The sequence below is a fragment of the Aptenodytes forsteri genome, unplaced genomic scaffold (genome assembly GCF_000699145.1).
Source record: "Aptenodytes forsteri isolate BGI_AS27 unplaced genomic scaffold, ASM69914v1 Scaffold84, whole genome shotgun sequence".
In the NCBI taxonomy this organism is placed as follows: domain Eukaryota; kingdom Metazoa; phylum Chordata; class Aves; order Sphenisciformes; family Spheniscidae; genus Aptenodytes; species Aptenodytes forsteri.
In genome coordinates this window covers 2,275,672-2,299,697 of record NW_008795492.1, presented here as the reverse complement: position 1 = coordinate 2,299,697, position 24,026 = coordinate 2,275,672, and the positions used below count along the sequence as shown (strand labels likewise).

At 39.7% G+C, this 24,026-nt stretch overlaps 1 protein-coding gene across 2 annotated transcripts in view; it reads left to right on the top strand.

Annotated features, from left to right (window-relative positions):
- LOC103900911 (multidrug resistance-associated protein 1) overlaps nucleotides 1-24,026 on the top strand; it is a 44,661-nt gene that overhangs the window by 5,651 nt on the left and 14,984 nt on the right. Inside the window, exons 5-19 of one of the 2 annotated variants that reach the window (XM_019472677.1) lie at nucleotides 1,212-1,273; nucleotides 2,137-2,268; nucleotides 3,292-3,519; nucleotides 4,204-4,381; nucleotides 5,120-5,281; nucleotides 6,058-6,150; nucleotides 7,870-8,073; nucleotides 10,628-10,774; nucleotides 11,149-11,236; nucleotides 12,700-12,769; nucleotides 13,648-13,774; nucleotides 14,960-15,136; nucleotides 16,215-16,382; nucleotides 16,763-16,940; nucleotides 23,030-23,074. In XM_019472677.1, the coding sequence (XP_019328222.1) occupies nucleotides 1,212-1,273; nucleotides 2,137-2,268; nucleotides 3,292-3,519; nucleotides 4,204-4,381; nucleotides 5,120-5,281; nucleotides 6,058-6,150; nucleotides 7,870-8,073; nucleotides 10,628-10,774; nucleotides 11,149-11,236; nucleotides 12,700-12,769; nucleotides 13,648-13,774; nucleotides 14,960-15,136; nucleotides 16,215-16,382; nucleotides 16,763-16,940; nucleotides 23,030-23,074 (2,059 nt within the window). The remainder of the gene's footprint in view (nucleotides 1-1,211; nucleotides 1,274-2,136; nucleotides 2,269-3,291; nucleotides 3,520-4,203; nucleotides 4,382-5,119; nucleotides 5,282-6,057; nucleotides 6,151-7,869; nucleotides 8,074-10,627; nucleotides 10,775-11,148; nucleotides 11,237-12,699; nucleotides 12,770-13,647; nucleotides 13,775-14,959; nucleotides 15,137-16,214; nucleotides 16,383-16,762; nucleotides 16,941-23,029; nucleotides 23,075-24,026) is intronic. The other variant, XM_019472678.1, reaches the window with a different exon arrangement.

Here is a 24,026-nt window from a genome sequence, read left to right as displayed (position 1 = left end):
CCCCCCCCCCCCCCCCTGCCTTTTTCTGAGTTTAAAAACTTTTATTTATTCATTACGTGATGGTGTTGGATTTGCTTGCAATCATTTCGTTGCAAGTGTTTAAATACTTTGGAAATGCGGAACTCTTATCCCCTTTCAAAAAAAGTGTCTGTCTCATACATACTGTTCCCTACAAAGTTGCAAAAAAAGTTGTCGTGTGAAGAGGAAATGCAGGAGTCTGTTTTGTGTAGCTTGATTACAACACACTTCAATATAGTTTAGTGGAGAAGCCAGGTTACACAAACATGAGTTGAAAAATGCAGATCTTGGAAACACTTGGCCCTGGCTGTTTTAATTGCAGTACTCTAATGATGTTTGGTGACTTTTGTAGATGGAAATACCTGAGTTGCTCCAATTATAGTTGATGATAAAACCCTAGTGGTTTGTGTGCCAAAGGAATGGCTGGTTTTAGCATTCTTTAGATGCTGTACAGAGCAGTGGAAGAGGGAAGAGAGAAATCTGCACTGGAATTCGGCAAGTAAATCACCTGTAGTGCCTTTGAAATTCTTCCAGCCTTCCTTTCTGCTGTTTTAATTCAACCAGATTAGGGGAGGATGTTAACCTGAAGAGTAGTTAAAAAAGACAGCCATTGTGCTGGATGTAGAACACAAGCTAGCTGCATACCTTTATGGATACTTAAGTTTCCCATGCTTATTGACGAATGAGATGCAGGGTTTTTAGGGGCTGTTTTGGGATGCTTTTATGGAGTTTACAATTTTTTTTTTTTATTTGTGCAACTGTTTTGATGGAGTCACAGCACTTAACTGCTAGAACAGAAGAACTGAATTCTTCATTTATGACTAACTCTACCCAATTAACATTTATGCTCTTATGGTAACATACCTTGCATTGATATAGGTAGGCACTGATCATGACATCTTGAGAGATTGTCTGGCCTGTACTATCTTATAAAATTCCCTCAACTATTTGTTGCATTGTTGATACGGAGCACTGCTATTCCTGTGTCCCAGTGGTCTAGTCTGCTGACAGCCCCGAAGCTGTGCTTGTGTTTTCTGAACAAGCTCTCAACAGGGTAAATGACAAGTTTAGTAATGTGAAAAAAATACTGTAAACAAAAGGAATTTCAAAAGCATCTTTTCTGCTTGGTTTGTTTCTTTTGGCCCTGTATCAGTCACTTTGTATGCGGATTGATTTCTTTTTCTGTCCTTCAGAATCCATGTCCAGAGTTCAGTGCTTCTTTCCTCTCCAGAATCACATTCTGGTGGATCACTGGGTAAGATCAAGATGATGCATAAAGCACCAGTTAAAGCTAGATGGCATTTTAGGATCCTGCTTTCAGAGTTAAATTAGCAATAATCATGCAATAATAATTCTGGTTGTTTTGGTTGGTTGTTTTGTAGATAAATTGATTAGTGATTAGTCTTTTTTACTTCCTTTGTAGGGTCTTTATAATTTTAAATTTTGCCAGTATATATTTAGTATGTTTGCTGAAAGAATATAATAAAAAAAAATTCTTTGGGAAATATAAGAAGGTAGAAGCTTTTTTATCTGCTTAATTTAGAAACTAAGGCATTCAAAACTGTTAGCTCTTTTTGTCCAGTAGGTTCTTTTTTTTTTTTTAATTAATTTGGTTTTAGTTATGCTATATGATTTGATCACAACACATGTTTTTGTGATTTTAAACACAGAAACATGTAAAATAATATTGGTATATAGTTGTGGTTGGTACTTGGCCAGAGTTCCAACAGAAAGCTAGATGAAAGGAATTGCTTTGTAAATTAAAGGCTAGTAAAAATTTTGAAACTTGGTAGGCATGGGAATATTAATTGCCTGGCTGATTTTTAGATGAGATCACTTCATCCTTTCTTTTATTTTCCCTGAAATTTGAATTCAGTGGCATATCCTGGATCCTTAGATGTTTTGGTGTCTAATTCTCACAGTAGAGACAGGAGGATGTATGTTTTAGCATCTGGACCTGTGTTGCTACGGGTACTGCCTCTTGCGTGCATTTTTGTGAAGAGCTGGCTCTGTTTTGGGGCTGGATGTAAGGGCCACTGTCTTATGGCATATATATATACACACACACACATCCCTCTAGTGTTCTTAAATGTATAGTGCTGATTCTTTCTATTACAGGTTGATGGTTCAGGGTTATCGGAGACCTTTGGAAGCCAAGGATTTGTGGTCATTAAATAAAGAGGACAAATCGGAGGAGATAGTGCCAGGTTTGGCTAGAAACTGGGCAAAAGAGTGGGCAAAGACCAAGAGGTAAGTTCAATTATCCTGGTTGGCAGTTCTTCCAAGGTGTGGAGGTTCAAAAGCTCAAGCTACTCAGCCTCTACTTAGAGGTGTTTGTCATCTGTTATCAAGCCTGCTTTTGTAAGGCCCAAGTGGCAGCTCGGTATTTGTCCTTAAGTGCATACAGCATAGGAACCAAGTAGGGTGTTGTGTGTCGTCTTTAGGAAGGGCTGCATCAAGTTTTCATGATCCGAAGCTGATTATTGTTACTTTTGATGTGTGGTTTTTCCCTGGGGGGGGAATATTTTCACACAAACTTCAGTCACGTAATTTAGGAGCTTGGGCTCCCTCTGTAGTTAGTGAAGCCTCAGGAGGGCAGTTCAGGGTGTAAAAGCGAGAAGCTTATTTCTTTCCTTTGACTATATAGGGAGCCTGAGCATCTAAGCCAGATGACTAAAATTAGAAAGACTGCATGCCTGCAGTTTCCATCCGACTTTCATCATCCTTTACTGAAGCAAATAGAAGTACCTTTTCATTGAAGGAAAATTGCTTGCTTGTTTACACAGTGTATTTTTACATACAGCTTGTCCTCAGAAGTTTGGAAGTATATAGTTTGGCATAAGTCAGATGTATGAAATGAATGTGTTCAGTCCATTGGGGATGACGTGGCATAAATCTGACTGCAGTCTTTTAACTCCAGTGGTACAGTGAGGCCTTCATTTTGATTAAAGTTCAGCATACTGGGTTCTAGAATAGTAATGTCCTTTGCTCTTTAAGTTTAACATAGGTTATGGCCCTATTCCTCATTCCCCAGGGCAGGCCTATAGGAGAGATTCAACAGGAATGTTACCTATCCCTACAAAGAAGACTATGTCTGAACGGCCAGTTCATTTAGCTATGGTTGTATGATTAAGATGATGTTTGACAGTAAAACCCAGTTAAACTATTAAGAAGGGCAGTGAACAGCTCACAAACTCATTTGTATACTGTGCATTTTTCCAGTTGGCTTTATGCTTGAATAAAGGCTACGTTATATACCTACTCTTATTTCAGGCAACCATTAAACATGTTATACTCGCCCAAAAAGCAGCAAAACCCAAGCGATTCACATGCTGATGTGACAGAAGAGGCTGAAGCTTTGATTATAAAACCATCTCAGAAGAGCTCTGAAGCATCTTTATTCAAGGTGTTATATAAAACCTTTGGACCATATTTTCTCATGAGCTTCCTGTTTAAAGCTGCACATGATCTCTTGATGTTTGCAGGCCCAGAAATTCTGAAGTAAGACCTATATACTTCATTATTGTATTAAAAGTATGTGGACAGAATTTAAAACACACTGGTATTTCACTCACCAAGCTGCTTTGCCTTCAGCTGGTTCAGTGGGGAAGAGTTGTCATGCAAGTTAGAGACCATGCACACAGATGATTTTGGTCCGTTTGTTTTCAAATTATAACATCATGCATTAAATGTTTGACTTTTTGTGTTCCTTTCCAACACTAGGAAGGCCAGGCAGGAACATAATCAACAATAGCAGGAGAGTTTATTTAATTCTAACCTGTAATGATTGTGGGACTACAAGTCACAGTATGTGAAGCAACAGAGAGCTGAGGGGGTAGGAGGAGTTGTATTGCTTTAAGGTGAGAAGAAGTAAAACAACTGTACGCGGTTGTATTTTAGCTGGAGGGAATATGAGACTGTTTAGTGTAGCTCCAAGAGAATGCTGTACATGTAAGGTATGTGATACTTCATGTTTTAAAGTAGTACATTGTTAGGAGGAGGGAGTGATGTGTGCTAGTATAAAACAATCTCCAGTTTCTAAGAAGTTTGCTTAAGTGTTTTATCTAAGTTTGGTACTTTGGGTGCTTGCACGACCCATATAATGTTTGGAATAATCTAAAGTTGTAACCCTGACATTTCATTTTGATTTGCATATATCAAGAGAACTAATTCCTCTCTCCACAGATTGCTAATCAACTTCGTAAATAACAAAGCTGCCCCAAACTGGCAAGGCTACTTTTATACAGGGCTGCTGTTTGTTTGTGCCTGTCTTCAGACACTGATTCTTCACCAGTATTTTCATATTTGCTTTGTAACTGGAATGAGGCTCAAAACAGCTATTGTTGGTGTAATTTATCGAAAGGTAGGTTTTTCTTTAAATATATGACAGTACCTCTCAGTGACTGTGCAAATGTATCGCTTAAGCCTGAATAATTAAAAGTAGTTAGGAGACTCTGGTAGGCTGATTCCTAACTCTTAACAGAAATAAGAGAGTATCTAATTTATAAATAAAAGCCTTTAAGATTGAGCAGTTTTCTAATTTACTAGTTAAAGTTCAGGCACCTTCTTCTTCTCACTGCCAAAGAAGAAACCTTGTCTCAGTTAGACTAGGGGTGTGAAACTGCTTCAGTTTGTGCAGAAATTAAGATGCATCTACACTTACAGCTTCATTTGGGACTTAGCAGCAGTGCCACCTCGTCATAAGCCACCAGTTCATAAGCTGGAACATTTTAGACAGCTGTGGACCAATTGCTCTGAGAAAAATGTGTGACAAGAAGTGAAGATTCCGCTTCTTACACTAAAAAACATAACAAGCAAACAATACCTCTCCCCAAGTAATAAAGCCACCAACCAACCCTAACCCCAAAGACTGCTTGTTGTCTTTAATTCTCTATTAGTTTAAACCCAGCTGCTTGCTTCAAACTATACAATTTGCATTTTGTAAGATGTGCAGGGTAAACAGAATATGAAGCAGGAAAAGGATTGCTGTAATTTTAAAGATGAAGCTCTGTAAAGCAATTGAATTCTGTGGAGAAGATGCAAATGACTAAGTCTTCCTTCATGTTGCCTTAATTGTTTTTTATTTTTAATCTGCACCTAGGCACTCGTTATCACAAATTCTGCTAGAAAGACTTCTACTGTGGGTGAGATTGTGAATCTAATGTCTGTGGATGCTCAGAGATTCATGGACTTGGCTACATATATAAACATGATTTGGTCTGCACCTCTCCAGGTGATATTAGCACTGTACTTGCTGTGGCAGGTGAGTATTGTGTGTTGTTTCCTGTTTTGACTTTGGCAATGTGCTGCTTCCTATGGTCATGACTACAGACAGCTGTTCAGACCACTGGAGGGTTTACAGCAGTGTGGAGAAAATGGTGTTTGTTTAGAAGCCGTTCAGAGCTGCTTTGTCACTGCTGTCAGGAAGGAAGGCAGGAGGTTCTTAATTTGCACATCTGGGTGCATGTGGGGAGGATGCAGATGGGAGCTACTATCTTTTAGGGGACTGCAGTGCCTATAGTATCTCACTTTTCACTTGATTTAAAGAAAAGTGGTCTTGGTTCTGCACTCTGAGAGTCACCGTATCAGATGTTTGCTATTTCTAGTCCAGAGAGTCACCAGGCTGACTCTTCCTGATTCTCACTGTCAATCAGAAAGGTAATGAAGTTCCCCAAGAAGTCAGTAACTCCCTGCATGGGGGTCTACTTCAGAAGAACAGACAAACGAGCAAAAACTGGAAAATATTAAAAGATCTCTGTATGTGTGTATAGATAGAAATATATATATATAGATTGATCTATATCTATATATACCTCTATACGGGGGCCATATATGTGTGTTTGTTTCAAAAATCAAAGCACATAAACATCAACCCAAACCCCTACTTGATCCTTCTCTTCTTCCCCCAAGCTCTTCTTGAAAAGGGAAGAAGAGATTGAAAAGCTATTTCAGAATGCTTTTCTCTAGCATATGCAGTGGTTTGACCCAAGTTTTTTAAAAATGAGTTTGAACAAATGTTTACAATTAAGTGCTTTTCAGAATTTAGGTCCTTCAGTGCTGGCAGGTGTGGCTGTCATGATCCTTCTGGTTCCGATAAATGCTGTGATGGCAATGAAGACAAAAACCTACCAGGTTAGAACCTTTATATATGCGACAGAGTGCTTTTAAGAAACATGTTCTGTTCTTTGACTTGTTCCTGAGGTTTGTCCTTCTAAATTTTTTTCCCCTCCCTCTATTTATCCCTTAAAAAAAGGGAAGGGAAAGAAAGGACAGAGGTGGTGTGTGTGCAGAATAAACAAACTCAGGTATTTTTCAGCCTTACAGTGTATCTGTACATAATGGTCTAAAAACTTTGCAGTAGTAAAGACCAAGGTAGCAGGTTAGCTAGCTTCATGAAATGCCTGACGATTGGATTGGAATTAGTTTAGTTTTTAACTTGCTGCCTAAGAACTAAAGTGCAAACATAAACTACTGTCTGCCTAATGAACCTTAATGAGTGAAATATTCACATTTCCAGGACAATGGTTGCAGTGTTGGGTGTGTGTGGTTTGTTTGTTTTTTTTTCTTTTTTTTCTCCCTGGAGGGATGAGGAGGGAGAAGTCTGTTGTTGGCTAAAAAAAGGGAAGGGAAAGAAAGGACAGAGGTGGTGTGTGTGCAGAATAAACAAACTCAGGTATTTTTCAGCCTTACAGTGTATCTGTACATAATGGTCTAAAAACTTTGCAGTAGTAAAGACCAAGGTAGCAGGTTAGCTAGCTTCATGAAATGCCTGACGATTGGATTGGAATTAGTTTAGTTTTTAACTTGCTGCCTAAGAACTAAAGTGCAAACATAAACTACTGTCTGCCTAATGAACCTTAATGAGTGAAATATTCACATTTCCAGGACAATGGTTGCAGTGTTGGGTGTGTGTGGTTTGTTTGTTTTTTTTTCTTTTTTTTCTCCCTGGAGGGATGAGGAGGGAGAAGTCTTAGTTGTTGGCTGTTCTTGATCCCTAGTCAATTTTATTTAGAGGGGATCAGTTTGTTACAGAGAGTGCACATAAGTAAACGTAGACTCAAACTCTCATGTTTTCTATTGCAAAAACTACTTCCAACAGCCCCACCATGTGCTTTCTGGTACTAACTGAATGTCAGAGGAGATCGAGCTAAAAGATTTCATTTAAATAAATCTATGTTCATCAAAATATACCACAGCATTTGGTTCCTACATGGGAGAAGTAGGGAATATCTAGCCTGTCACAGCCACACTGCCGCTGGTAACAGCTGTATGGGATAGCTGTACTGGTGCAGTCTACTGACTCTGCCTAGTGCTGAGTCAGAACATCATTTCAGCTTTGCACTGCCCTCATTAAAATACTTTATGAAGATGGAAACTTCTGAAGAATGGACTCTCTTCTTATGGCTGAATGGAAAGCTTTTTGCCTTAGTGCACCATCTGAAAGCCATTGATAGTGCTGAAAATGAAGCAAAACCAAGTTTGGCCTAAGGTTAGATGCAAACTGCACATCACTGAAGCTTGATTATAATGGCTTATTTTTTAACTGCATATTGTACCTAGTCCCAGGGCTTCCTGATGCAGGGTTAATCCCACTTAAACCAGTGCCACAATTGTTTTGATCTTGGTTTGGCTTTTTAGTTGCGTGAAGCATTCTTTTAATTGATTTAAAACATCTTGTTAATTCTGCATATTTGTTTGTTCAGATAGCATCTCAGATTTCCCGCTTGGGAAGCTAGTAAGCTTTTGATGATAAGGAGGTAAATTTTGCCATTGCAAAATACAAAGCTCAGAACTTTGTGGCTCTGCCAAGTATTGTGCTCTGCTAATTATTTTTTGCAATGTTGTTTTTAGGTGGCTCAAATGAAGAGCAAAGACAACAGAATTAAGCTGATGAATGAAATTCTCAATGGGATTAAAGTTCTGAAACTTTATGCTTGGGAATTAGCCTTCAGAGAGAAGGTATTAGAGATCAGACAGAAAGAACTCAAAGTCCTAAAAAAATCTGCTTACCTTGCTGCAATGGCAACCTTCACTTGGGTTTGTGCTCCTTTTTTGGTAAGTGAAACAAATCTAGAAGTCTGCTCTCCTTTTTGGGATCATGCTTTCCAAGGCAGCGCTTGAGAACTTGTTTTGGTTTTGTTTTTTAATGAGTGGAAGAGTCAGAATGCCCTCCGCAGCGGTGGGAAACTGAACACTTACGTCCCTACTTCTCTATGAAAAGGCACTACTGTTTTCTTTGAAACTTAGTAACATCCAAGTTGGATGTATTCTAGAAGTTAATGGCCGAAGTATTTAAAAATAAAAACCTCCTCTGCATCCCCTTCTATTTTTGGTGGTGTACTTGAGAAACCCAAGATTAAAGTACTGTCAGATTTAGAAGAGGTTACTAATGCGCACACCACCCTCCAGGTGGTAGCTGTGGCTGACAGAGTAAAACTTCCCTTATTTCAGCATCTTTTGGTGAGCAGCAGGTCCTTAGGTAAGAGTCCTTGATCGAATGGGACATTGTGCACCAGGTGTACCTCTGGCCTGGGTTCTCCCAGCATCTATTTAAGAACAATGTGGAGAGGTAAAGCCATTGCGTACCCTGGGATTGCTTCAAATTCTTATTTAAAAAAAAAAAAATTCTTGATATGGGAAACATCCCCACTGTGTTTGTGGTTAGCTTACATTTAAACTAATGAAAGGGAGAGAAGGGTGAGATCACATCAAAATTGCTTCAGACCCTATTAGAACAAGGGGCCATTGCTCTTGTCTGCAGAAACAAAAAAAAGCCATGACTACATTAGGATAAAATATGTGCTGTTCCAGTTGAAGGTGTTTAAGTGTACTTTCCAGTCTCAGATTCCTTCTCCGCAAACATTTTTAGTGTTTACATTATGTTTTGGTCATGATGAAAGGCAGAAGAAGCAGTGCCCTGAGTAGGAAACATCAGCTGCATTCTTAAGTGAATGCTTTTCTAAAAGAAGTCTGAGATGGTTTTAATATAAATACATTATTAAATGGATTTTCTAAATAAAACTCTGCAGGTGGACTCCTTAATGCTGTTCTGTGGAGTCTGAGAAGACAAATTCACCTAATGAGTAGCTCTGTTTCAGCACACATTGTAAATGTGTGGCAATGGTCCTGCATCTTAGGGGGTTTGCCACTGGGGCAGAATCGGTACAGCCCGAAGTGCAAGGCTGCAGTTTAACATCCTGTTTCTCAGATTTTTGTTCTTTCCTATATGTTCTTCTGAACTTCTGATTAAAAAATTATTGCAAGTGCCTACTTGAAAGCACTTTTGACATGCAAAACTCTTTATTTCTTCTACTCCTTCTCCTGTTTCCATGGCCAGGGCTCTTTAAAACATTGTTTAATAATGGTGTTAGGAAACTTCATTTTGCAGTACCTCCCCTACTGCTATGTGTGCTGATAAGGGTGTATTTCAGACTAATTGCTGGTAACACAAGAGTGCAGACATGCTGCTTGTGAGGTTATTCTTTGGACCCTGTCTTGTTTTTGATCTCTGTGGGAGGGCTTTCTCCCTGGGATATGGTTGTCCAAACTGAGGATTGTACAAACAAGCTACTGTACCAGGCACAGCTGAGTCAGCCACCATACGAAGAACAATACGTGTCTTCACAGCAGTCAGATTTTTAACAGAAATACTAATGTCTTCAATGGATGCTGTGCTTAGATGAGACTGTTCCTTAGGCATTTGAGCTAATTGTGTCAAGTCTTGTGGGAAGGGGAATGCCCAAAGGTTAGCCTACCTTGATTTTTTGTTTTAAGTGGCAGTCAGTGGGAAAGAGTTGCTGGATCTTGTGATATACTGAGGTATGAGTATTGTTACCATAGAAGAAAACACTATGAAGGGAATAAATCTGAAAGTGAACATTTGGTTTTACTTAATATACTTTTAACTTTATGATAATTCAATCAACACATTTTTTAAAAATGTAAGTCAGTGTCTGGATTTTTTGAATTATTTTTATAACTTATGAGTGGTGATAACAATGGTTCAATGTCATTTTCTTGTTCAGCATGGATCTTAAGCTTTTCTTTTGTGAACTGTTTAGGTACTATAAGGCTTCATCTTTGTAATGCAGTAACATTTCAAGTTTCTTGGAAAACAATCTGTCCATGATAAAGTGGGCTGTACTTGGAAATCTAGGGTTGTGGTAGTCTCTACAAAATATAAAATGGGTTAGCATTGGGGCGTTTCTAACTTTTCTGTCTATACGTCTTACTGATCCAGCATCTGGTACCGTGGGGAGTGCCTTAAAACTGAAAGAGCAGCAAGAAAGACTATTGATCATTCCTCTCCTTCCCTTGTCCTGCAGTGTGATCACAAATAGCCTGGGACATTTGTGATTTCACCCTTGCTATGTGAAGAAAGTGAGCACTTGACACCTTTCCAAGAGGAGCCATCAACTTCTTTTTACAACAATAGATTTAAATCAAATGTTTGTTTTGCAAAAAGTGTTATCAGGAACAGGGAAGTTACCAGAACATTACTCTTTCTCTGATTTGTAGAGCTCTAATTCCAATTGTCAGACTGTGTGACTTCTGAGTTAGTGGCTTTAAAAAATGTTACCCTAACTGTAACCATTACACTTTGTTTCAGGTTGCCTTGTCCACGTTTGCTGTGTACGTCACAATAGACAAGAACAACATCTTGGATGCTCAGAAGGCATTTGTTTCCCTAGCATTATTCAACATCCTCAGGTTTCCATTGAACATGCTTCCTATGGTTATCAGCAGCATAGTAGAAGTAAGACTTCAGTCATTAACAGGTGTTTCTGCGCAGAAGTAGCCACTGGGTGGAAAGATTACATTCCTGTGCTTAGAGAATGTCCACTGGTGAAATTCAGCCACCTCAGAAAGGGAGCTTTGTATCTCCTGTGTGTTAAGTGCTGTGCAAGCAAAATTATCAATCCCAGTTATGGTGGATGGGTGTTCCTGAAATCAACCGTATTTCTCGTGGTTTGGGAAGTAGTTTGATGACTATCCAAGAAACCATGCAATGGATTTAAGGAAGGATTAGGAGTGCATAATAATGATGTAATGTATATGTGGTGCAAAACAACAAGCTCTTAAATATAATGAGCAGAGTATAAAATAGTTTTGCATCCCTTTCCCATGCAGGCCAGCGTCTCCTTGAAGCGCCTTAGGGTGTTCCTGTCTCATGAAGAGTTAGATCCAGACAGCATAATTAGGGGTCCCATCGCAGAGGGTGAGTTTCTTTTCCTGTTGAAAATCAGTGTGTGCAGGTTTTGGGTGGCTTTGCAGTGTTTCTTTTGCTTTCTGTAACAAATTTACTGCATTTTGGTGGATTTCACTGATAAATTTTAGCCGGAAAGCAGAGAAGGGAGTTTGTAAAATGAAAATCATATAAAGTTTCTACCCCCTTCTCAGGTAATTTCTTTCCTCTCCCCAACTCCTGTGTCCAAGCTACAGAATGGTTGCATCCAGACACAGGTGGTCACTTTAAAAATTACTTGTTAGACTGTTTTAAGTGTAGCCATTTGAAATTTGTAGGCAGTTAACAGAATGATCATTAATGCTGTGCCAAAATGCAGCATTTTGGAGAAGAACAATCATGTAACACTTCAGCACACTTGAAGGAGAAAGGATAAGTCCCTGTTCTGGCAAATGCCTTTACTTTCTGTTTTGTGCAAAGGGTGTTACTCCCAGTGTCACTCCCACTGTATCCAGTGTTGCCGGTCCCGTTATATAGAGCCGTTGAGGAGATAGATAAGCATGAAGGCAGCTTTAGTGAAAAACTAATGCCCTTTTTCTTGCAAAACAAAACTTGACTTTAACTACATCAGTCATTTCTAAATGATTTTTCTTACTTCCTTTTTACAAAGATAGTGAAATCCCCATCACTCCCTCTCATGCAGTTAGGTGAGCTCTGTATCATTTTAGTCACCTGGCTTTCCAGTAAGCAGTCATCTGCTGTATTTTTTTTTTTCTCTCCATCTTCCTTTTGGGACTATCTGTTCCCCTTTCTCAGCTGATAACCATGAACACATTACTCACAAATCTTTAGTGTGGGGTTTTGTTGTTTTTTTGTTTTTTTTTGTCTGTAATGGGTTGTATTTGCATACTAATGTAAACAGTTACCTAGGCTAAGCATTTGTTGCATACTTGGTTGAATTAGGAGTGGAATATTTTGAGTTGTCGCTGTAAAAATCTACAGATGCTGGTACCATGCAACATTTCACTGAACAGTATTTTTGGTCAAAGTTATTTTATTTGGTAGTTTGATTTATTTTGCCCTATCATTCTTGTAGCAACGTGGCTTCACACATGGAATAGGCAGTTTAGTTGATGCTTCCATTGAAGCACAAGTCAGATTAAGGCTGCTAGTTTCTTGAACTGACTTTGCAGTGCTGCAGTGGAGTTGCTGGATGAAGGAGGATTCAGCTGAGTAAGTCAGGGTCTTTGTATAGTTGACATTCATGTACCTCCTGGTTACAGAATAAATGTAACCTCAGAACCTCTGCTGTCTTGATAAATTCTGTAAAAGCACAACACAAGCTTTTGGTAAGCAGGGGGTGGTTGTTCTGCTGGAAAAGTAGCTTTATACCTCTGCCTATGTGTGCTTAGACTGACTTCTACGGCATGATCCAGAGCTTACAATTTAGCTGCTTGTATTGGCACTTTTATAAATATGAATTTTCTGTTTGTCAGCTGAAGGAAGCATTGTTGTAAAGAATGCGACATTTAGCTGGTCCAAAAATGATCCTCCTTCACTGAACAGGTAAGAATTAGTACCCTTCGTTCCGCTCCATAATGTTGCTGCATCATAAATGATCTGTATTTGAATTATAAAATCTACATGCAGAAGAGTTTGTTGCCTTAAAGGAACAGGAGAACAAATAACATTTGTTCTAGATCTTTTTTTTAAACCAGGGGCTTCATGAACTAGAGGAATTTATAAAGTATGTTGTATGTATGGAATACATAAAGGGGAGTAGCAAGAGGTATAATGGGAGGAGAGAAAGCCTCAGAGGTTTCAAGCTCTTGCTACGTGCTGCAGATGGGATGAGCTGCATCTAGAGGATGCAGCCAGATTAGCCCCTCGTAATTATCCATAGTACCTCATCTTTGCACTATGTCCTCAGAGTCTTATTCTCACTGAACTGTAGCCATCCTTGATTCCCATGCCAGTGAAGAACCTTGCACATGGTATGACTAACAAAGTAACTGGGTGATGCAGCTACAAGCCATGTCTTCCCTGTGCCCTGTCCCCTTCCTCAATTTTGGCTGCTCTTTCTTGGGCCTTAAATTGCATATTCTTTGGGACAAGGATGTTGTTTGGGAAGCATCCGTTGATATTTACATTTGTGTTCACAGAACATTTGAGAGAAATATTGGACAGGTTGTGTCACAGTGCTTTTTCTTTTTCTTCCCCTTTTGACTTATTACATATTAAGATGCTATGTCACAAGTATAAGAAGGGCTGGGTGCTTTCTGAATGAGAGGTTTGCATTTTCAAACAGTTAAAGTTTCTGTGCTGTGTCAGCATTTGCAGTGGGTATTCACATTGCATCTGGCTTTATATGGGCTGTTCAATAGACTGTTTAACTACTGGGATGTGCCAGCAAGTGACACTGAATTATGTGCACTTTATTTCAGCATTAATTTCACTGTTCCTGAAGGCTCCTTGGTAGCTGTTGTTGGTCAAGTTGGCTGTGGAAAGTCTTCATTGCTGTCTGCATTACTGGGGGAGATGGACAAAAAGGAAGGCTATGTGGTTGTCAAGGTGTGATGTGTCTGAAGAATTGTTCAGCTATTTGTGGGTATTGCCAAAGGGATTCTAGATTTCCAAGTGGTGTGAAGAGGGGAAGAGACAGCCTTTCGAATGAATGCGTTTTTTAGCCTGATTTCCTGGCAAGCCATGTATATGCTTTAGCCTGCACTCTGTGTAATTGTCTGTTAAGCCTCGACCCAACAACTTCTAAATCTGTTTGTTTCAAATTTAGCCAAATAGACAGAATGATGGAGGTCTCAAAGCTAAGTATTCTGGTGAGTCTTGTTGGCAGCCAGGTATGAGGCGGGGAGACCCTATTATACATACTTCAGCCTGAGGAAGAGCAGTATTGGTTCATACCTTCTCAGACATCAGAGAATTACATGGAGAGAGGGTACACCCAGATACCCAAACATGGGAAAAGCTGCTGTCGTAGTTTGTACTTTCTTAGACATCAGAGTTGCACAGAGCTCACAGAGGAAAAATGACCTGGAAGCAAGTAAATAAGTAGAAAGCCCTTGTTTTGTATTTTGCTGCTGCTTTAATGTATGGTAAGAGAATTATTTTAAGAGCAAAGCAAATACATTGCTTCTAAAAGAATGCACATTTGGTCACCTCCAAAATTGTTCTGGAAAAAAAGTAGGTGAGATCTGAATCACTGATTATTTGTGCAGAAAGAGAAGGCAGAACTAATCTTCAAAGCAAAATACTTTGCATTAGCTCAATCTCTTCCTTTGAAGTGACTTTTATATAAAAACTACTTCCCCTACTTTGCGCAGAAATCTCTTTGCAGGGATGCATTTGTGAAACACTTGCATTCCAGATTAAATTGTTTTATGCAGAACATAATTTATAACTATATGAAAGAACTAATAACTCTTGACATTCTGTAATTGTGCAAACATATTCTCTAAACAAATGTTTTCTCCAAGTTTACGTTAGAGAATCATATTTTGTTTGAAGTCCTTTATTTTTCCACCAACACACTTTGTTACATTCAGTTGTAGGGAGGATTATAAAAATAACATTTTGGAGGAGGCAGTAGCCCAAGAACTACTTCGTGCAGTTTTGAAATGACCATAGGCAATTTGTGAGGTGATTAGCACTGCCTGCCTCACAAAGCCCTGCTGTGCTTTGACTTTGTGTGCAGACTTTTAGTCTAAAGTACTGAATAAGGAACTTTTATTTTTCTTGCAGGGCTCAGTAGCCTACGTTCCTCAGCAAGCCTGGGTCCAAAATGCAACTCTGGAAGATAACATTATCTTTGGAAGGGAGATGAATGAGAGCCGGTACAAGCGTGTGATTGAGGCTTGTGCACTGCTGCCTGATATAGAGATTCTTCCTACGGGGGACAAAACAGAAATAGGAGAAAAGGTATTTAAATACCCATTCTACCATAACAGTGCTATTGCTTGTAGTTAAGGCCATATGACTTCTATTCTACTTTATCTTAAAGTTGTATTGAATTTAAAACATTCACAGTAGAAATCCTCTAGAATAAGACGCAAATTTGAACAGTATGTTTTCCTTGTCTTTAAGCCTCAAAGGGGAGGAAACCTGTCCTCAATTACAAATGCAAAAGCATCTTGCAATGACAGTTTTTAATCGTCTCTAAGTTGCCATGGTCATAGAGCAGAAAAATGTATGGAAACAGGAAGAGAAGAGTCTTCTGAACACTTCAGTTTCATTTAAAACAAGCAAACAACCCACCTCCCCAAGCCCCACCCCACCCCCGCAAACCCAAAAAACAAACCACAAAAACAACCACCACCCCAAAACTGGCACGTGGTTGCAAAAGTATCTGTGGTGTGGGATTTAGAAACTTGCACAGATGTTGTAGTGCTCTGCTATGGGAGCAGGACCGGGTGTTCCCTAACCATGTGGCCAGCAGGTTATGTGTATATAACCTGCTCGCTGTTCTGCTAAGCTGATGTTCTCCAAAAGACGGGGATATGTAGGGATATGTGCTTTGCCTGCTGACTAGTTATAGGTGGGGTATAGCTGCCAACTGGCAGCCCCAGATTCAGTAAAGGGTGCAGCTTTATCTTCCTTATTGGTCAGCAGGCCAACCAAATTTTAGAATGTGAACAGAGTTTGTTTATTAAATCAGAGGCAGCACTGCAGAAATACAGCTGAGAAGAAAAGTAGCCTCTGAATGTACAGAGTTAGGTCAGTCTGGGTTAATTGTTTTATGAGACTAGCAAACACTTTTTTTTTTACTAGCCCCTCACTGACAGTGAGAACTTAATAGACGTGCTTCCTTCCAAGAGGATTTTGACTGTGATTACTTATGCTATTGTGGTAGCGAAATTATTCGTGATGGAGAACTGTTTCATACAATGTTGAAATTTCTCTAATTTGCATAAACCACCTATGACTTGTCTTTCACAAACTGTCGCAAGACATCTCTTTTCAGCTGTAAATAAAGGATCATATTTTCTTGTTTCCCCAGGGTGTGAACTTGTCTGGAGGACAGAAACAGCGAGTCAGTCTTGCTCGGGCGGTTTACTGTAATGCAGATGTCTATTTATTTGATGATCCTTTATCAGCTGTTGACGCTCATGTTGGGAAACATATTTTTGAAAAAGTTATTGGACCAAAAGGAATCCTGAAAAATAAAGTATGTCATAATGAGATACTTGTCTCTAGAGAATGATTTGTTTTTCTTTGAGTTTAAATGACTCCAAGTTTGTCAAGTTGCATATTCAGACTTTTGTTTCAAACATCTGAAAAATGAAAGGATTTTTCTGAGATTTTTAGAGGACTTTTATAAAACACTGAGTTTTTATAATGGAATGTGCTCTGGTTTCTGTAATTCAAGATTCTTTGATGCAAAAAATAAAGACAAGGACAGTATTTTTTCTTAAAACTGCTGCACACCTGTCCATAGTTATTACTGTGTTATACACAGAATTCAAGCAGCAAGAGCAGTAGTTCAACCATTGTATTTACTAATGTGAGATGTTGTTAGAGAAACTTTTTTTTTCTTTTGCTATTTAGACAAAGGTTTTGGTAACCCACGCAATCAACTATCTGCCTCAAATGGATACAATTCTGGTAATGACTGATGGAGAAATCTCTGAGATGGGCTCCTACCAGGAGCTGCTGAAGCAAGATGGGGCTTTTGCTGAGTTTCTTCGTACATATGCTAATGCTGAACAAAGCATGGAGAACAGCGGTAAGCTTACAAATAAATTCTCTTGGAATAAGCTGATGTGTGGGATGTTAAGGGAGTCACATTAAAGGAAAAATATTAGTAATGGAAGGAAAGTTAAAAAATTACTATTTCTTGTGATATATGTAGAGGTGCTTCTTTCTTGAGGGCATTGAAGGTTGTGAGATTAAACACACATTCTTTCTTAAAATTTAGGAAAATGTGGAGCAGATCTGTATCTGAATCAAATTTCTCTCAGAGCAAAATTCAGATGGTTGTGAGATCAAGTAAAGGCCAGCTGGGGTTTATACACCCTTCCTGTGCTTATTAGGATGTGTCGTCTTTATGCAGATAATTCCTTTGGGGATGGGGAGGAGGAAGAAGCAGCTCATTTTTCTAGCTGACATCCCTGACTCCTGCTTCTGCTTTACAAAGCAGCTGTAGAGCTGCACAGATATAGGAATATACTTTAGACTTCTTTTTTTTTTTTTTTTTTAAACCTGCAGATGGTTGCAGTATGGATTTTTAGTAAGGGAACTTAGTCTCTTGCCTCCAGCCTGTTTTCTTCAGCGGTTTGCCTGTGGTGATTTCCTGACACTCCTCCATATGCTCATGTTGAAAAGTATGAGGGGTGCTTGCACTGTGCTGACTGGGGTTAGGTTGTTGGCATGTGCTTGAGGCCTGTTCGATAGCAAATGCCTGCTGCTGAGTGCTGCAGAGCAGGCTCTCCAGAACAAGGAAGGGATTGAGCCCACATTTTCCCTTCATCTTCCATTTGGAAAACCCTTGGTTCCCATCCATTCCCCTAGAGGGAAAGCAGAGGCATTTTTTTAGTCTACTCCTCACATGCCCTCACAGGCAAAACAGAAATGGTGCCACATTTAGCTGCACTTTAACACAAAGTGTTAAAGAGGTGTTGAATGGCTGCCTTTGGCAAGGGGCTGCTCCTGATGTTCATCTAAAAGTTCCTTGTATGAGGGCTGTGATGGTCTGCCTTATTCTCTGAAGCTGCCCTCTACTATCCAGGCGGGCATCACAGACTGCCCTTGGAGGCTGTGAACAAGCAGAGTCTGTTTCCTGGATGTGCAAGGTGGCATCTTCTCCTGGCTCCCTCTCATGCATCCAGCTGCCCCTGATGGGGAATTGGATTTGGGGGTGATGTGTCGAGCTGAGGCTCAAGGTCAGGATGCCCTGCTGTAGGCTAGCTCTCCTCTTAGAAAGGTCTCTTGATGTCTCAGTTGTTATTTTGCAGACTGGGACGCTGGTTTGGATGGACACTGTCTGTAAACAGCAAGTGCTGTATGGGTGGGGTCTCCCACTGTGCAAAGCACTGCAGGAAGAGATTTTATGGAAGCAGAATCCGGCTAACTTCTGTGCATTTTCTGTAGGTGTTCCTATAGCTACTTTGAGCACAGTCAGACTTGTTGCAGTCTTCAGTTTACAAGACTTCCTGAGACAAATTAACTTTCTCTGTGCTTTCTAGGAAGTTAACAAGTTAACTTGTACAAAGATTTGCCTCCTTTAATAGGCTCGTTCTTTCAGCCTTTGTCTCCTCCCCTTTCCAAGTGCATGGTAGGTTTTGAAGTTCTTTACGTTAAACTAAGTTACTTTACTTTTCCGTTTAAATACTGAATCTTCTTTTGGAAAATGAGCCAGTACTTTATCTTTTGCCATGCTTCTCTGCAGTTGTCTAATAAAAGGTACTTTTAACTTCAGTATGACCCTGTTGATTTGGAGAAGATTGCTATATCACTGGGTTGGCCTATTTGCAGCAAATTTTTTTCTCAGTTTTGGTTGAGTGATCTTCTGCCAATGGTAAAAAGTGAAAAATAGGAGCATTATTTGTCTGGTTCACAGGGATAATATTAATATTTATCAGATGTGTAAAAGATCACTAAATATTATTAAAAATCACAGGTTCTTGGATAAACAGAGTAATCTGTGATGTGAGTCAACCTGAGCTAGCTGGAGGGGATCTGCACACTCACTTTAAAAGGGAGGGTCCCTTATGTCTGAAGCTGCATGTTGGCAGCCTGAAAACACTTAAGCTGGAGCAAAATAGAAAACTGTGGATTGGTGCTTTCTGGCTGGAATACATCCTGCTTCTGCAAGGGTGGGAAAGCCTCTCCTCCTACCCAGCCTCTGAGGTTTGGCTGTGAGTCTGCTCCCCATTGCCTCCCAGCCCTTCTCTCCCATGGGGATTCCTGAGGGTTACCTGCTGTCTGTGTGCTGTACTGCTGCTTTTCCCATCCTCAGCTTCACGGTCTTCTGTGTGTGGGAAAACTCCCCACTCCAGAAAGCTGCCCGTGTGAGTCTTCGGGATGGCTCAGAAGGGGAGGTGTGAGCTCCCCCTTCTCCAGCATCTTACTTGATGCAGAAAGCAGCGACAAGGGTGGCAGCAGTAGCTGCTCAGCCACGGGGAGTGCAGTGTGCAGCGCTGCTGCTCTCAGCTGTGGCTACATGAAATGGATGCCTTACTGTCTCTACAGTGTGTAATCTTCTCCAAAGTAACTGGAACTGTTACCGTAAATCGGCAGATGAAGAACTCTCTAAGACTCAATTTAGAGTTTTAGAAAGCAGGCATTCTTTATTGCAGCACTGGGTGCAAGGTGGAATTTCCACAAATCAAGCACACCTAAGGTTAGATCACCGTTACATTTATATACAACAATTACAAGGTAATACACTCCCAATTACAATGATTGGTTAGTGATTTACATAAACTTATAATATCTGCTGTGTCATTCTCTCGCGTTAGTATGCTTGCGCAGGGAAAGGGTCTTCACCTGGGCAAGGGGCGTCTTGACCTGTGTGTGTTTTTTAGTATTATAATGAGGACAGTTCACTTTAGGTTACCTTAAGATAAATGTTACTGTCAAGTCAACTCAATACTCATCCATCTATCATGTCAAGTTGTCAAATAAGTCATCCCATATACAATGAGGCCTAAGTGGCCTGGTCACGCTCTAAAGACTTAAAGGTAGCGTTAGCGTGGTTCAGCGACTATCACAACAACCCCTTACATAACGCTAACATGAAGATTAATAACACAGCAGAAGCAGTAACCCCTACACAATGTTCACATAAGGATTGATCAAAATGTTCTAAATTTACCCATTCGCTACCAAACACAAAATATAGATTCAATAAAATAATAATCAACATTTGCAACAGAACTACATGTAAAATTAACCTACCAGGTTGTATAAAAAGCATCCAAATTTTTCTTGCTTTTAGCAGTTGCTCCAGTCTCTGGCATTTAGTGTGGCTGATTTGCTGATGCCAGTACTACTCCTGCCTGTGCAGATTGGTCTGGAGTCATAAATGTGCCCTTGACTGCTATGAGTGTGTTTCTGTTTCAGTGTCTCCCTCTCCAGACTTGTAGCTGTTGCTGCAATACCTCTTGCTGTACGGATAGCAAATAGTTACTTAAAGATTTCTTGTAACTGTTTTCCCTGTCTCCCATACAAACTTATGCAGCAGATGTTAGTTTTTGTTTTAACGCATGTGGGGGTTGGGGTTTTGCTGTTTTTTCCAAACGGCTTCAGCATAAACTTTGGTTTGTCCTTGAAAAGCCTGGAGCTATTTTTAGTGTTTGTGGGGAGTAAAAGTGGCTCCACAGAAGTGCAACTGCACCATAAGGTTGAAATATTTTTTTTTAGCTGTCTGGTTCGTCTTTGGTCTTGACTGCAGTGCCTGAAAGATAGAGCACAATTAGTAATTCTAAATCTGGTTTACATTGTGTGGGCTGTGCTTCAGATGGCTGTCTCCACAGCATTTGGCTCTGACTTTGCATTCAAATAAAAAGCTGAAAGACCTGTCAATGGCTACTCAGTTCATTTTTTTTATATGAGAATTGTCAGCATGACAGGTTGCTCAGTTTTGTTTTGGAGGGGAAGGGGGGTGAAAGTACTCTGAGAACTGCTAAGGGTCTGGACTGTAACATTTAGTTCAATCTGCATATCTTGCATATCTTGAAGGGAAGCTGCTTGATCTGTCGCTTGTAGCTATTCAATTTGAATGTCTTTGAGTTTTTTCTTAAATTTTGTGGACTTAATTCCCCAAATTTCAGCTGTTGTCCTGCATGAAGTAGAAATCTGTTTTCTGGAAAAGATAGTATGGTACAGGAGTAAGAGTCACAGGGCCTTGCTTGGCCTCTGTATAAATTGCTTCTCTAAATCTGGTTTACATTGTGTGGGCTGTGCTTCAGATGGCTGTCTCCACAGCATTTGGCTCTGACTTTGCATTCAAATAAAAAGCTGAAAGACCTGTCAATGGCTACTCAGTTCATTTTTTTTATATGAGAATTGTCAGCATGACAGGTTGCTCAGTTTTGTTTTGGAGGGGAAGGGGGGTGAAAGTACTCTGAGAACTGCTAAGGGTCTGGACTGTAACATTTAGTTCAATCTGCATATCTTGCATATCTTGAAGGGAAGCTGCTTGATCTGTCGCTTGTAGCTATTCAATTTGAATGTCTTTGATTCTTTTCTTAAATTTTGTGGACTTAATTCCCCAAATTTCAGCTGCTGCATGAAGTAGAAATCTGTTTTCTGGAAATAGTATGGTATTTTGGAGGGGAAGGGGGGTGAAAGTACTCTGAGAACTGCTAAGGGTCTGGACTGTAACATTTAGTTCAATCTGCATATCTTGCATATCTTGAAGGGAAGCTGCTTGATCTGTCGCTTGTAGCTATTCAATTTGAATGTCTTTGAGTTTTTTCTTAAATTTTGTGGACTTAATTCCCCAAATTTCAGCTGTTGTCCTGCATGAAGTAGAAATCTGTTTTCTGGAAAAGATAGTATGGTACAGGAGTAAGAGTCACAGGGCCTTGCTTGGCCTCTGTATAAATTGCTTCTCAAATGCAACAGTGAGAAAAAAAAAAAAAAGATTTATTTTTAAAGTGCTGAATTTGAAAGGAAGATAGCTTCCTTGCTGAATTTCTTTGTATCATACACTAGGAGTAGTGTGTATTTCATAACAAAAATTAATTCTGCATTATGGGCTGGGGTTTCATATCTGCAAGAAAAAGCATTGTGCTTTCACGATCAACGCTGTCTCCTGGTAAAGCCCAGCACACCTGTATTTTGTGGCTGTGCTTCTTTCTAACAGCATGAGGCTGAGTTAAGCTTAATAGCAGTGTTGGATAGTTAAGATAGCTTGTATGATGCCTATAGAGATGGTTGGGTGCTTCTCTCCTTTCTGACTCCTCGGAAGGCAAGAGTTAAATATTGAGATGTGTTGGCTTTTCTCCAAATGTTGTTGTGGAGTCTGGACCTGAGTAGTAACTCAGGAAACATCTGTCTGCATCAGGAAATAATCTGACTTTCTCTTGAATTTTGCTAGGAGATAACTAAAATGAATTTAACTCTTTCCTTTCTCTCTCCTAAAGTAAAAGCTATTTGCAGCCTCTGCCCCAAGTGGCAGAAGCAAATATTGATTCAAGATGAGTGCTGTTAGGGTATCAAGATGCTCGGAAGCGTGAAGTATCTCACTGTTTCTTGCTAATCTGTCCATGCAAGATGATGACCGGGGACTACAGAGTAGGTGGGACTAAGTAAACCTGTGCTGCCACAGCTCTCCTTCTCTCATTGCAGTTGCATGACTAAAGCAAGGCAGAACAGCAGAGCTGTGGGAGGAGAGACGTAACCATGTGGACAAAAGTTGCCACTCTGAAAACATGATGCTTTGCATCTTTAATGTTAAGGTCAGGGAGTCTCTTAAGATTCTTGAATGAAGTCTCTTCCCCACCACTGGGGAAAATGCATATGGTAGTTCCCTGTACATAGTGAGGTTTTTCTGTTGTTGTCAATATGAGGCCACTTTAGAGTAACTTTTTTTGATTCTCTCTTCATTAGTGCATATCTGGAAAGGAAGTTTCTTGATCTGTCACTTGCAGCCATCTGATTTGGAATTTTTTCTTTTTCCTCAAGGTTGTCTTTTTTGACTCTGTATGAGGCTTGGGATTAAAAAGAGGTCCATTTCAGCAAATTTGATCCTGCCCTGGGCGTTTATGGTTTTGTGGTTTAGGTTGTGCTACTTGGATGCATTTGTGTTTGTAAAGATTGAAAATGGTTGAGTGTGTTATGGAAAAAGTTAATTATATATACTTTTAGACTCAGATCCTTCGTTAGAAGGAATGATTCAACCTCTGGAAACAGGTAACTGCTTTTTTGCTTTATGTTAGTGCTTGTGTTAGAGTAATATGAGTAGCTGCAGTTCATCTACAAGAGATTGAGTCATTATTAGAAGAATTTAATCTGCACAGTAGAACGTATCATCTTGGTTTGCATGTTACTTGTTTGTGTGATGCTACAACAGTTGGTGTGTCAGCTTGTAGATAACTCATCAGCAGCAATTCTTTATCTCAAACACTTCCATGAGGAAGCTTTAAATAAACTTTAAAGATGCACCCTGGACTTAGGAGTGTAGTGAGTGTACCCAGAGAGGCATTGTTCAGGATTGAGCCCTGAAGGTCTTTTTTGTTCTTGTATGTGTATTCAGTACTTCGCAGCTGTTCCTTTTCATCATTTCTGGACACATTTTTCAACAGAGCCCTCATTAGTGAGCTTATACCCTAGGTGCATGTGCCAGATTTACTATGGCAATCTTGAGCATTTTTCGTTCTCAAGAGGTAAATGCACTATAAGCAGGAAATCTTTGTAGCCTACAACACGAAATCAAATTTAAGAACTGTTAGGGCAGGATGGTTTATTTGCGGTTTTGTTCATGTGGGTTAAAAACTTCAGTGATGCTCTAAAGCGATATGATGCTGGAATGCTTGCTGGTTTTCATATGGAAGCCTTTCAAAAGAAATGCTGTCAAGTGCTTAAAATAACCAGCAGTCCCATATTGGTTTGCTCTCATTCGTATAAATAAAAATAAGAACTAAATCATTGAACTCTTAACTTTTTCACATTTTCTGCCTTTCTCTGCTTCTAGACCACACTGAACAGTTTAGCTTTGGGTTTATAGAGTAATGAACCAATGTTCAGTTTGCAGACACAGGAGGGAACAGCTTTATGTTAAAGCAGTCCACACTTAACGCATTGATGAACTGTTTTATGCATATCTTTTGCTTTAGTATAAAACCGTCAAAACTTCAGACTCTAG